The following is a 12,674-nucleotide window of genomic DNA, read 5'->3' as shown; positions in this document are numbered from 1 at the left end:
TAGTTGTTTTTTTTTAATGCGGAATGTTTCTGGAACATAAATGTTTGCTATGGAAACAAGAGTAATGTAATGGTCATAACTCGTCAAGAAATTGATGCGCCAATGACAATCCTTTAAAGAAAATAAGTTTAGAAGAAATTAATATGCATAGAGAAATCATTTGTTTTGTCATTTTTTATTGTTTATTATTATTTCATATGTAATAATTTTGTACGAAGGCCTATAATCGCGCGATGTGGCTCCTATATTCCTTCAACATTGTATTCTTTCTTATGATTTCCACTGCATTTTCTACCGTTAATTAATCTGTTAACCACATTCTAATTAGAATCATTAATCTCACTGAAAGGAATATCTGTAACAACTTGCAGTATTATGTATATGTATACACGAAAATGAAACAAATATACACTTATTCGGGTTCGGTTAAAAACATATTGGGAAAGAAACAATCGCCTATATAAGAATGTTTATTGTAAAAGGACAAGCAGAAAATGCATGGTGTTGTATTTCTTATATTCAAGCTGATCTAAATCTGAATAGTATGTAAAACTGTCAAATTTGACCAGATACTATGATGCGCTGGAATATAAATAATAACGAGAAAAATAGATAGAAATAGAGAGAAAATATACACAGTCATGGGTATGCCATAGCTAATGAGGGAGAAGAAAAGAAAACACAGCAGTGATACCCGGTTGAGACTGGAAGATTGAACTCTCCGGCATGTATATCACTGCCAGGGACGAGTCTGCGCAGGCACAGTTCAAGATTTGTGGACTTGTTAAGAGGTATCATGATAAAGGTAACACATTTGTGGACATTTTGCTTTTTGCTGTTTGACAACATTTAAAAGCAAAAAATAACAACATGAAATCAATAGAAACAGTTTGGGATATTCGTACAAATAATTAAATTTATCAGCAAGCAAAGTGCATATAAAACACACACAACATACCTGCAATCCCGAAGACAACCATTGCGAAACGTCCGTATTATCTCGGTTCCCGCCTTCAACTGACCAATGTAAATGCATGGCTGACCACATAATTTATCGCTCCATGCATTCACAGGTATATGTACACATGTCCAGGGGCTAGAAGGCATATGATCATTATCAGTCTATATTGTTTCGATACTTTCATTCAGAGTGTGGACGCGCTGGGCCGGTACGGATTACATTAATTATACTGCTCTAGTGCGAGCTGTCCTAGAGGGGTGGAGTTGAAGTATGCAAGTTTTATATTGTATACAGCATTCCCTTTTTGTGTGCAATATATTCATGCATGTTTTATTAATTGGATCGTTATGGTTTCAGAGTGTAATGTGAACCATTTGCAGACAGATCTGTGACCTACGTACCGCGTCGGCTATACTACAATTGTAACTTACTCGATACCGATTTTAGGGATTTCCCAAGCTATCACATCGAGGGGCGAGGCTAGACCAAATATAACGTGCCGGTCTATTCTGCTCGTAGGGTCAGGAATATGCTTCCTGGAAAAGTGTGTTTTTTCTGGGGGGTTTTAAACACATCGTTAACGAATTTTACCACCGCCATATAACACTGTTGACTGTTACCTTAACGTTGTTTTCCTTTAATTTGATTTCCCAAAAAAATCGCCAAAATTGTATACCGACCTTCTCCACTTTTAAAGGTAAATAGCATTGTTGTTTTATATGAAAGAAACATATTAAGGTTTGTAATACTTGCTTAATGGTGTTCATGATTGATATTAATCGCTATTTTTTAATTTAAACTTGGGCCAATAACAAATACTACTCCCAGATTTAGCATTTATATATATATGTGACAAGTTTTGTAAAGTTGACATTTAAAAGTTTACCTTCATGGCAAGAAAATTGCTATATATCGCGCCAATCCCGTCAGAATATAGAATTACCATAATCCAAAGGAATCTATCAGAATCCCCTGTGGAATAACTTAAAATCTAAATCTTTATATTGTTTTAGTCTTTTAAAATGTTTGGAAGTGATTTAACCACTAATTACCCAATATTTAACATTTTGAACATATGTATGAACATACATATAATGTGAAAGTGGAGGTGACGAGGATTCAGGTAGTTTTCATGTACATATACAATGACTTTAAGTAGGATAAGTATGTATCTTAGCTTTAATATGAGTATGCTCAAAAATTATATTCTTACATCCATACATGGAAAGTATAAACTTATAAGTATAAACTTATGTAGAGAAGTGTAAATCCAGCCCAACTGTCCTGCTTTGTAAAGTGTAACTCCATCCCAACTGTTCTTTTTTGTAAAGTCACATGTTTGTCCATGTAAATGTCATGTGCAGAGTGTATGTATGTTTTGTGTTTAAAGAACTTATTTATTCAAATTTACTCAAGTTTAACGGGGCATTCAATATTTGGATAAAGTGCGAATAAGATGACAATAGTGTCTTAAAACTTTCACACTTGCAAATCTTTAGGTTCAGGGATCAAACTGCGTATTGAGTATGAACCAAATGATTTGTAGATCACGCGTGAAGTTCGTACAAGTTGAATAAAATTGACTAGAATTATATTTAGAAATTCTGGAAGGTGAAATTAAGTACATCTGCCCCCATAAGGATGCTACAGAACTTTACCGAAAGTAGGGCTAACACAAGTTATTTCCTTTGTACATTTATCTTAGAGTCATAATGGTCAGAAAAGTACAGTACCGTCAAAAAGTGTGAACAGTCTGTTGTTGTTTCAGATTTCAACATGTTTCATTTAGATTTGACAAAATTATTGCCAGTATTACGTCTCGGAATGTGTAATATCTGCCATTTTTGTATGACTTACTATTCTGTTATGGTTATAATTTTATTTTCATAACTGTTTAATGTTGAAAGTGGTTACCCAATATAAAGTATGAACTAGTTACACACTGTTATTATTTCAAGTTTAACATGTTTGATTGAGTTTTTGTAAAGTTTTGTGAGATATTTCGGGTCGGACTTTTCTTTTTGCCAATTTTTTATGTTTTCATTTTTGTACACTTTATATTTTTATTTCTATACTCGTTCAGCAATGATTGTTGTTTTCCTTGTAGTTTTTGCAGAATTCGTAATTTTCTTTTGGCTAATTCATAAGCGTCATTTTACTGTAAAATGCTGAAAGAAACTTCTTGGTATACCATGGTTGCATGAAGAATAACACACGATTGACTAAAAACATTTACACGTAGTATGAATAGTATCTGTCATGATTTATTGCAATAGATATTTACACCCCAAGGATTGATATTTCAGCCATTTTAAGTCATTAGAAAAGGAAAATAAACTAATATTTAATAATTTACTCATTCGCCGGAGACTCAAAAGCGTGTTATTTTAACAGTAAAACTTCCCTATTAAGGCATATTCGCGACGCAAATTTTCCTAAAATGTCTTGGGGTTTTTCCCCAAAATGGACAGAAAAAAAGCCCTGAAGAAAGGCGCTGTTGTTCAGGGTGATTAAAATTAAGTGAAAACACTGGCCCTTATACCTGTAAAAACAGACACTTTTGAAGACAATACCTCGAATATAATAGAATCGAATTATATGTATAGATTTATATGCACAAGATGACTGTATAGAAATGCATGCAACAAGCGAACGTTTTCAAGTTCCCTGTTTCAAGTTTTAGTAGCGTCCTGGTTTTAACTCCTTCTTGTCTCTTTATTAAGTGTCTTAGTGTCTGTATTCCAAAGTATGCCTCGTCTAACCATGTTAAAAAATAAGACAGATGTTTGTCCGTACATTCGTACTTAAGCACCTGCCAATGTTGTTAGCGATCGATTTTTGCTTAAGCGTTTACACTTTTTTTGGCATTTCGCTATTTTCTGTGTCATCTTTCGAGTCGTTGGCTTGAAATTTTTTAGAGATGTGTAGAAAAATAATCCCCGTTGAATGGTCAACAAAAAGTACGGGTTTCAAAGCCTGTTCGTCCGTCCGTGAGCAAAAATCAATTTATATTACCGTTAGAGTTAGAGTGAAACGGGAATAAGTATAAACTTATGTAGAGAAATGTAAATCCAGCCAAACTGTCCTGCTTTGTAAAGTGTAACTCCGACCCAACTGTTGAGTTAGGGTGAAACGGGAATAGTGCCTCTGCCACTAAAATTCATTTTTTTTGCTATTCAACAAGATTTGTAGTATTTTCAAAAATAGCGAGAACTATATTAAAGCAACACATTCCTGAAAAAAACATAAATAGGGATCAGGATTTGGGTTTTCCTCTCGGAGGCACTATTCCCGATAATCAAACCCTTACTTTCACGATACAGTTTTTTTCTTATTTATGTTGTTATACTGATCAAAAATGATATATTTGCGAGGTAATTAGGGATACTAAAATCAATTCTGAAAACAGAAGTAAAATATCTCCGTTCTTGATATATGGGGACGGCTCCCGGGCCCAGCGGCCTGGGGCGGCCGTGGATGGAAGGAAGCTCAAATGAACAATATGTATATGTTTTATATGGTTATGATGGTATACATATGAACACGAATGAAATGTCGGATTGGGGCTATCTCTTCTCCTTCAAATTAATTTGGCATAAATGTAGATACTTCTATTCACTTGAAGAAAATACCAAAATAATACCTAACAAATGTCCTTCTGTCCGTACGACCAAGTATGGCAAAAAAATTTTGGTAAGAACAAATAAGGTTGCATGTATATAACTTTCTTTTCTGACGTTTAAAAAGTATTCAAGATTTATTGAAACATAACAGACATGCACATGTATGTATACATTTATTGCAAATATATTACAAAGTGATTTTGAGTAACAATGCCTAAGTTATACCGCTTCACAAGACAAACACATTGCAAATTGTTTGTCAAATGAAATCAAATATGACACACTTTCAGAATGATATTAGTTTAGATTTTTTTTCTAATTTTAATAGTTCAATTGTGAAGACGTCGATTTTAAGAATGCTAATGTATTATTTTCGAGGTAACGTTGCATTATTTTAGGGTTTATATAGCTTTTTGGATTATCCTTCACCTCCCTGCCCCCGAATAATCATTCACCACCCCTCTCGAATAATCCTTCATGTCTCATCGAGTGACACCGTAAACCCCCTCTCCAGCCCTGCAGAATAGTCTTCACAACCCACCCCCTGAGTAATCTATCATACGCGTCAATATTGATAAACAAATACTACAAAGCGATTTTGAGTAAAATTTAATAGTTCAATTCTGAAGACGCATATGTTAAGAATCTAAATGTATCATTTTCGAGGTAATGTTGCATTATTTTAGGGTTTATATAGTTTTTTGTCGGTACCATCTTCAATTGTCCGTAAAATGGTTTAGAGCCCGTGTGCAAATCAATACGAGCGTATTGTTAAACTCTTTCAAAAACACCGCAAAATACGTCACACAAATATCGCACTCGGGAAATAAAGCATTTTACGTGCTTTTGCAAATTGTAACGACCTGAAAAGGTTTATAAACATTGTATTCGAAAGAACGCAGCGTTATTTCGAGGAAATATTTTCGCTATTTCGAGGAAATATTTTCGTTATTTCGAGGAAATATTTGCGTTACTTGAGGTAACATTGGTACAGTTGCCGAAACGATGTTGAACTTCCCTATAGTTTGATTTACAATATATTTGTGTTTGTGCAAATTTCTTTCTGAATAGAAGAACTCTGATAAGCAATTCATTAAAAACAAAGATCTTTCTCCAAAAATGTGAAATCTATAAAAGGCACATATGAAAACTCTATAAAGAACATTTTTTAGAACTATCAATATAAGGGTTATGTGAAAACTCTATATAAAAAGGCACATGTGAAGACTCTATAAAGAGCATATGTGAAAACTCAATATAAGGGATATGTGAAAACTCTATAGAAGGCATATGTGAAAACTCTATAAAGGGCATATATGAAAACTCTAAAAAGAGCTAAATGTGAAATATATATCTATATGTGTAAACTCTATAAAGAGCATAAAAAATAAGTGAAATATAAATAAAATACATATGTGGAACTTAAAGGGCATTAAATTTTGTGGGGTTTTTTAAAAGACATCAGCCAATTCCAATTACACAAAACAACAAATCCAGACAAACAGTCAGGTGGCATGAATTTTGTTGCACTATTCACGAAAAAACAATCAAAAATAACAACAACGATAAGAACATTAACAAACTAATCATTGAAAGGTAATAAATGTGATTCCTTAATTCTCACATGAGGCCAAACAAGTTGGAGTTAAAATCTTCCCTCTTCTAAATATGACCACCTTCAGAATGTTGCAAAAACAATTATAAAATAATAATGTCCATCGTCTCTGTATTTTTTATTTAAAGTTATTTTCGGACTAACAGTCTCATTTTAACAAAACTTTGAGTCAATCCAATTTGAGAACCTCGTGAAGCCCGCATTGAGGTTACCGAAGAGAATTATCGCATCCCGGGCGAGAGCGCTGAGGTCCAGGATGAAGATCGTGCCAAACACGAGGACGAACATGGCTATGCCGAGGTAACCAATGCTTGCCGCGCTCTGTCGCTCATCTGAGGCGCTTTCTTTCTCCGCTGAAACTGAGGATAATTCATCCGTTTCCACCTAAAACACACACAAACAAGAACAAACATTGTAATTCGGTCCATTTTGGTTCACAAAATCTTACCTAATTAAACCACTGCTACAGTAGTATTTCTTTTTATCGCGAACATATGCTTCACAGGCAGTCACTAAACAATAGTGTGACAACTCTGAGCTTTTATTTAGCCGCCGTAGTCACAGTGTCTAGTGATACATTTATGATAATTTGAAAGTACAAGTCCGGCATCAAAGCTAACTCAAAGACAGCAGCGGTTGACATTGGTCAGCTGTCATAGTAGAAGGCTTCAACTGCCAAATCAATGTCACCATACAAAGTGTAGAAAAAATCACATAAACGTACCAAGGGACATTTTAACCCTATCTGAAATTCTGAGTGTAGCTGCTTACAGTATCAAACACTTTAGCTGCGTTTAACAGAAGTGTCATCATATGCATTGGCCTAAACACAAGATACCTTTGAACATACCTAAAATTCTATCTGTAGCTGCCAACAGTACCATAGACTTCATTTGCGTTATACAGAAGTGTCATATCCGTTGTCCTTAAAAAAGTAACAGTTGAACAAAGCTTGAATTCTGTCTGTCGGTGCCAACAGTACCAGTATACTCAAGCTAGGTGATACAGTTGTGTCATCACATCGGTTGGTCTCAATGTAGAAACGTTTGAACATTCCTGGAATTCTTATTCCAGCTGCCAGATAAGTGCAAGATACCTTGTGCCAAGGTGCTTCTACAATAAGACCCTAGTAACTATACATTTGTTAGCCTTTTCACGTTACCTGTCAATCCCTGGTGTTCTGCATCTGTCGTCAGAGACATTTGACCCAAACCTATGTTATCCTCCCCGATGTTGAAACATCGCATGAAAAATTATTAGTTACTTTCAAACCAACCTGGTGTTCTGTCTTAGTCGTCAGATAAATATGCCTCAGCCTATGGTTTCATCTCCGATGTTAAAACTTCGTATGGAAAATTCATAGTTACATTCAAACTAACCTGGTGTGCTGAAACTGTCGTCAGACGAAGAAACTCCAGCCTTTGGTATCCTGCTTGTTGTTAAAATATCGTACTGGTTTCTTAGTTACATTCCAACTAACCGAGTGTTCTATTGCAGTCGTCAAAGGAACAATCGCCAGCCTATGGTATCCTCCCTGATGTTAAAACCTTGCACGGCAGTTTGTGAGTTACCTTCCAACAGACATGATGTTCTGTAGAATTTGTCGGAGAAATTGACTCCCACCTTTGTTATCTTACACCTCACAAGGGAGTTTTTTAGTTACATTGTTACCAATCTGGTGTTCTGTAGCTGTCGTTAGAGTAAGATACCCCAGTCTTTGTTATCATCCCCGATGTCAACACCTCACAAGGGAGTTTCTTAGTTACATTATTACCAAGCTGGTGTTCTGTAGCTGTCGTTAGAGAAAGATACCCTAGCCTTTGTTATCATCCCCGATGTTAACACCTCACAAGGGAGTTTCTTAGTTACATTATTTCCAATCTGGTGTTCTGTAGCTGTCGTTAGGGAAAGATACCCCAGCCTTTGTTATCATCCCCGATGTTAACACCTCACAAGGGAGTTTCTTAGTTACATTATTTCCAATCTGGTGTTCTGTAGCTGTCGTTAGAGAAAGATACCCAGGCCTTTGTTATCATCCCCGATGTCAACACCTCACAAGGGAGTTTCTTAGTTACATTATTTCCAATCTGGTGTTCTGTAGCTGTCGTTAGAGAAAGATACCCAGGCCTTTGTTATCATCACCGATGTTAACACCTCACAAGGGAGTTTCTTAGTTACATTATTACCAAGCTGGTGTTCTGTAGCTGTCGTAAGAGAAAGATACCCCAGCCTTTGTTATCATCCCCGATGTTAACACCTCACAAGGGAGTTTCTTAGTTACATTATTTCCAATCTGGTGTTCTGTAGCTGTCGTTAGAGAAAGATACCCAGGCCTTTGTTATCATCCCCGATGTCAACACCTCACAAGGGAGTTTCTTAGTTACATTATTTCCAATCTGGTGTTCTGTAGCTGTCGTTAGAGAAAGATACCCAGGCCTTTGTTATCATCACCGATGTTAACACCACACAAGGGAGTTTCTTAGTTACATTATTACCAAGCTGGTGTTCTGTAGCTGTCGTAAGAGAAAGATACCCCAGCCTTTGTTATCATCCCCGATGTTAACACCTCACAAGGGAGTTTCTTAGTTACATTATAACCAATCTGGTGTTCTGTAACTGTCGTTAGAGAAAGATACCCCAGCCTATGTTATCATCCCCGATGTTATCTTAAACCTCGCCGTGAAGTTTTTCAATGACATTCCAACTTACCTTGAGGTCTGACTCTAGCTGCTTGTTCTTTTCCTCGTAAGCTTCTTCCAGCTCATCCATTGTCAGATTCTTCTCGCGTTCGTATTTCTCCGCCCAGGAGCATGGACAGCTGCATAGCGTCCAGCACTCCTCCGGGGGCCTGTCCGGTCGCTGCAGGCACACCGGCCACACCGTGGTATTCACGATAGACAACCCTGGCATGCGTATAATGATTTGAAATAATGTGTGTGTCAGTGACATTTCAAGTTCGATAAGATGAGTTTTACATACACTTCAAAAATTAACAATTATTTAAAAAAGGTATAAGCAATAGTTTAATGAACTTACGTAAAATCTGATTCATTTCGTGGTTCTCATGACAAATTTCATACTGCAGTTATGCATAGTAATGCTATGATATATCGCTGGTAGGAGTGAGTCCTTAGATAAATCTGAAGACATTTGTATTTAGGTTAAATGTCACTATATGTTTTACAGGTTATATGACAACAAAGAAGGGGTCATTCCTATAAAATGACTGTGCATTTTACCTATGGCACTGGCATTGCAATCTTCACCGAAGCCACCGTCTAGGTCTGCGTCTGAAAATACAAAACCAGTGTTCGTTTAAAGCTGCTCTCTCACAGATTGACAGTCTTGACTTTAGTTTGTTTTTTTCTCTCATTATTTTTGAATCAATGGCTTCCATTAAGTCATATAAGAAACACTCAAATTCACTGACAAATCGCATTTGTTTGCAAAACTGCTGAAAAACTCATTTTTCTTTAAGCACCATTAACTATTTTAGCCATGGAACACCATTTTTTGCACTTAAATATGACAAACTGCGATCTAATATTTTGATAGCAGCACTGTTACACTGATATCCAGACATTAATGCAAAATATGGCTAATTTCAAATAAGAAATATAAAAAGTTGTCAAATCGGTTAATCTGTGAGAGTGCAGCTTTAACAAAATGATACAAATGTGGTTACAAATTAGTTGTGTGTTGTTGTTTTGACAGGAGAAATAAGAACTGCTTAAACATCGAACGGGCCTGTGTCAATATTAGATTTATCTACAAAAAGCATATATGGCATTTGATGTATTGTCAGAAGGATTTGCGTAAAACAACAACACGCTATGGTGGCGTAGCTTCCAATACTAAGGGGGCATTTATACCTTAACGAGGTAATATTTTTTTTTTCGAATAAAAAAGGTAAATAACGGATTGAATTAGACATCTTCAAAGATTCTCGATGCCGAACTACCCAATTGCAAAAGGTGACAACAAAATGATAACTTTGGTTTTAAGTATCTTCAAACAAAGAACAGCATTTCAATTTAATAAAAATAAACTTTTAAATAAAATTGTATAGACAACATTCGTTGTTGTTACAAAATGTTTTTGTTTTTTTTTAGATTTTAAATTATGTTTGTTTTATCATTAAAAAACCTCAGATAAACCGTGTACCTTGTTATCCCGACTTCACACTCAGTGTACTCGGGTTCGAATCCCAGTTCACACTCCGAGTACTCGGGTTCGAATCCCAGTTCACACTCAGAGTACTCGGGTTCGAATCCCAGACAAAGTTATTCTACTTAGAATTAGCATTATTAAGCTCTTTTGGGCAATGGTGTTCATTCTAATACGTCCTCATGTTGTTATGTATATATGACCTGAGCGAAATAAGATGATTACTTTTAATCTTGCTGGCAACACAATTTGTTTTAAAGTACGATTAGATCATTATATTAAAAAAAAAGTTCGAAAATTTCAGAAAAAAAACTAAGAAGAATGAAGAAATACAAAGATACATTATTTGCATTTAAGTGAAATCATATCACAATGGGTCATTAAAAGTGACAAAGCGTGTGCGAGTATGGAACTGTGTTAACCTCTTCTTGCAAGACAATGTATATGCAGTATTTCAAATATGCAAAGGGACTTGGGCGACAAGTCATCCAAAATGACCGCACCCCACCCCCTCATGCATGCAGCACACAAGAACTAATAATAATTGAAGCATAGTCACTGTCGTACAAATTATGAACTATATGACTCATTTATATGAAAAGAAGTCAAAATATAGTTTGCTTAAAATAAAACGTACAGTTTCGCTGATCGGCCTGTATGAAACATGTATGCTTAATCCTTCTGTGAATCTGTATAAGCCGTGGCATTCTGAATCAGAATATCATTTAACTATTTCACAAATATACGTTTAACCTTCTCGGTAGACTCCATATCCGGTGTAGCACGTATCTTCATCCGCTAGCCCGTCACAGTCGTTGTCAATTCCATCCCCTACCGTACCCACGGACGTCTGACAGCTATCCGTCTCAAACTGTTAGTTTATATTTTATAGTTATTTATGTTCCTAATATCTTGATAAGTATAATTGATTTATTATATATTCATATAAGCAACCAGGCAATAGACACACATTTATTAAAAATGAAATATAAATGTAAACACTTGTTATCCAAAGACACCTGTAGTTTAAGTATCTTATAAAACAGCGTACGACAAAATAATGTAAGATGATGTTTTTAGTTTCCTATGATGTGAGGGTCACACATTAAATAGAACATTCTACTTGCCAAATGAAATATACAATGCTTAATCTGACTTTTAATGATGTTAGCCTCAAAATGGTATCATACATATTCAGAAACAATAATTTAAAAAAATGATCGTAAGACACGCGCGTTAATCAAATAGCCCAAAATTCCCAGTGTTAGTTGGTAGTCGGTTAACAGATTGTTACCCCATCAAGCTGATTGCAATCACAGCTGTACTTTACCACACTTCGGCAGCTGATTGTAATATCTCTAACACAGATTGTTATCCATTCAAGCTGATTGTAATCCCCATCCTACTGATTGTAATCCCCATCCTACTGATTGTAAAACCCATCCAGCTGATTGTAATCTCTATCCTACTGATTGTAATCCCCATCCTACTGATTGTAATCCCAATTCTACTGATTGTAATACCCATCCAGCTGATTGCAATCCCCCTCAAGCTGATTGCAATCCCCATCCAGCTGATTGCAATCCCCATCCAGCTGATTGCAATCCCCCTCCAGCTGAATGTTATCCCCATCCAGCTGATTGCAATCCCCATCCAGCTGATTGTAATCCCCATCCAGCTGATTGTAATCCCCATCCAGCTGATTGTAATCCCCATCCTACTGATTGTAATCCCGATCCAGCTGATTGTGATCCCCATCCTACTGATTGTGATCCCTATCCTACTGATTGTAATCCCCATCCAGCTGATTGTAATCCCCATCCAGCTGATTGTAATCCCCATCCTACTGATTGTAATCCCCATCCAGCTGATTGTAATCCCCATCCAGCTGATTATAATCCCCATCCTACTGATTGTAATCCCCATCGAGCTGATTGTTATACCCATCCAGCTGATTGTAATCCCCATCCAGCTGATTGTTATACCCATCCAGCTGATTGTAATCTCCATCCAGCTGATTGTAATCCCCCTCCAGCTGATTGTAATCCCCATCCAGCTGATTGTAATCCCCATCCAGCTGATTGTAATCCCCATCCAGCTGATTGTAATACCCATCCAGCTGATTGTTATCCCCATCCTACTGATTGTAATCCCCATCCAGCTGATTGTTATACCCATCCAGCTGATTGTAATACCCATCCAGCTGATTGTCATACCCAACCAGTTGATTGTAATCCCCATCCAGCTGATTGAAAATCCCACTCAAGCTGATTGTAATATCAATCCAGCTGAGTGTATTCCCCATCCA

General features: G+C 36.3%; 1 protein-coding gene across 3 annotated transcripts in view; it reads right to left on the bottom strand.

The window, feature by feature from the left end:
* Nucleotides 1-4,744: 4,744 nt before the first annotated feature.
* The window catches only part of LOC128226804 (uncharacterized), a 37,279-nt gene continuing 29,349 nt past the window's right edge, over nucleotides 4,745-12,674 (bottom strand). For 2 of the 3 annotated variants that reach the window (XM_052936862.1, XM_052936861.1), the window contains 4 exons: nucleotides 11,120-11,237; nucleotides 9,439-9,489; nucleotides 8,909-9,102; nucleotides 4,745-6,583 (listed from right to left, as the gene is read on the bottom strand). In XM_052936862.1, the coding sequence (XP_052792822.1) occupies nucleotides 6,353-6,583; nucleotides 8,909-9,102; nucleotides 9,439-9,489; nucleotides 11,120-11,237 (594 nt within the window). In that variant the 3' untranslated portion in view covers nucleotides 4,745-6,352. The remainder of the gene's footprint in view (nucleotides 6,584-8,908; nucleotides 9,103-9,438; nucleotides 9,490-11,119; nucleotides 11,238-12,674) is intronic. The other variant, XM_052936863.1, reaches the window with a different exon arrangement.

This window comes from Mya arenaria, chromosome 3 (assembly GCF_026914265.1).
Source record: "Mya arenaria isolate MELC-2E11 chromosome 3, ASM2691426v1".
Lineage (NCBI taxonomy): Eukaryota > Metazoa > Mollusca > Bivalvia > Myida > Myidae > Mya > Mya arenaria.
The sequence above is the reverse complement of the archived record's forward strand: the minus strand, read 5'-3'. Positions and strand labels throughout refer to the sequence as shown.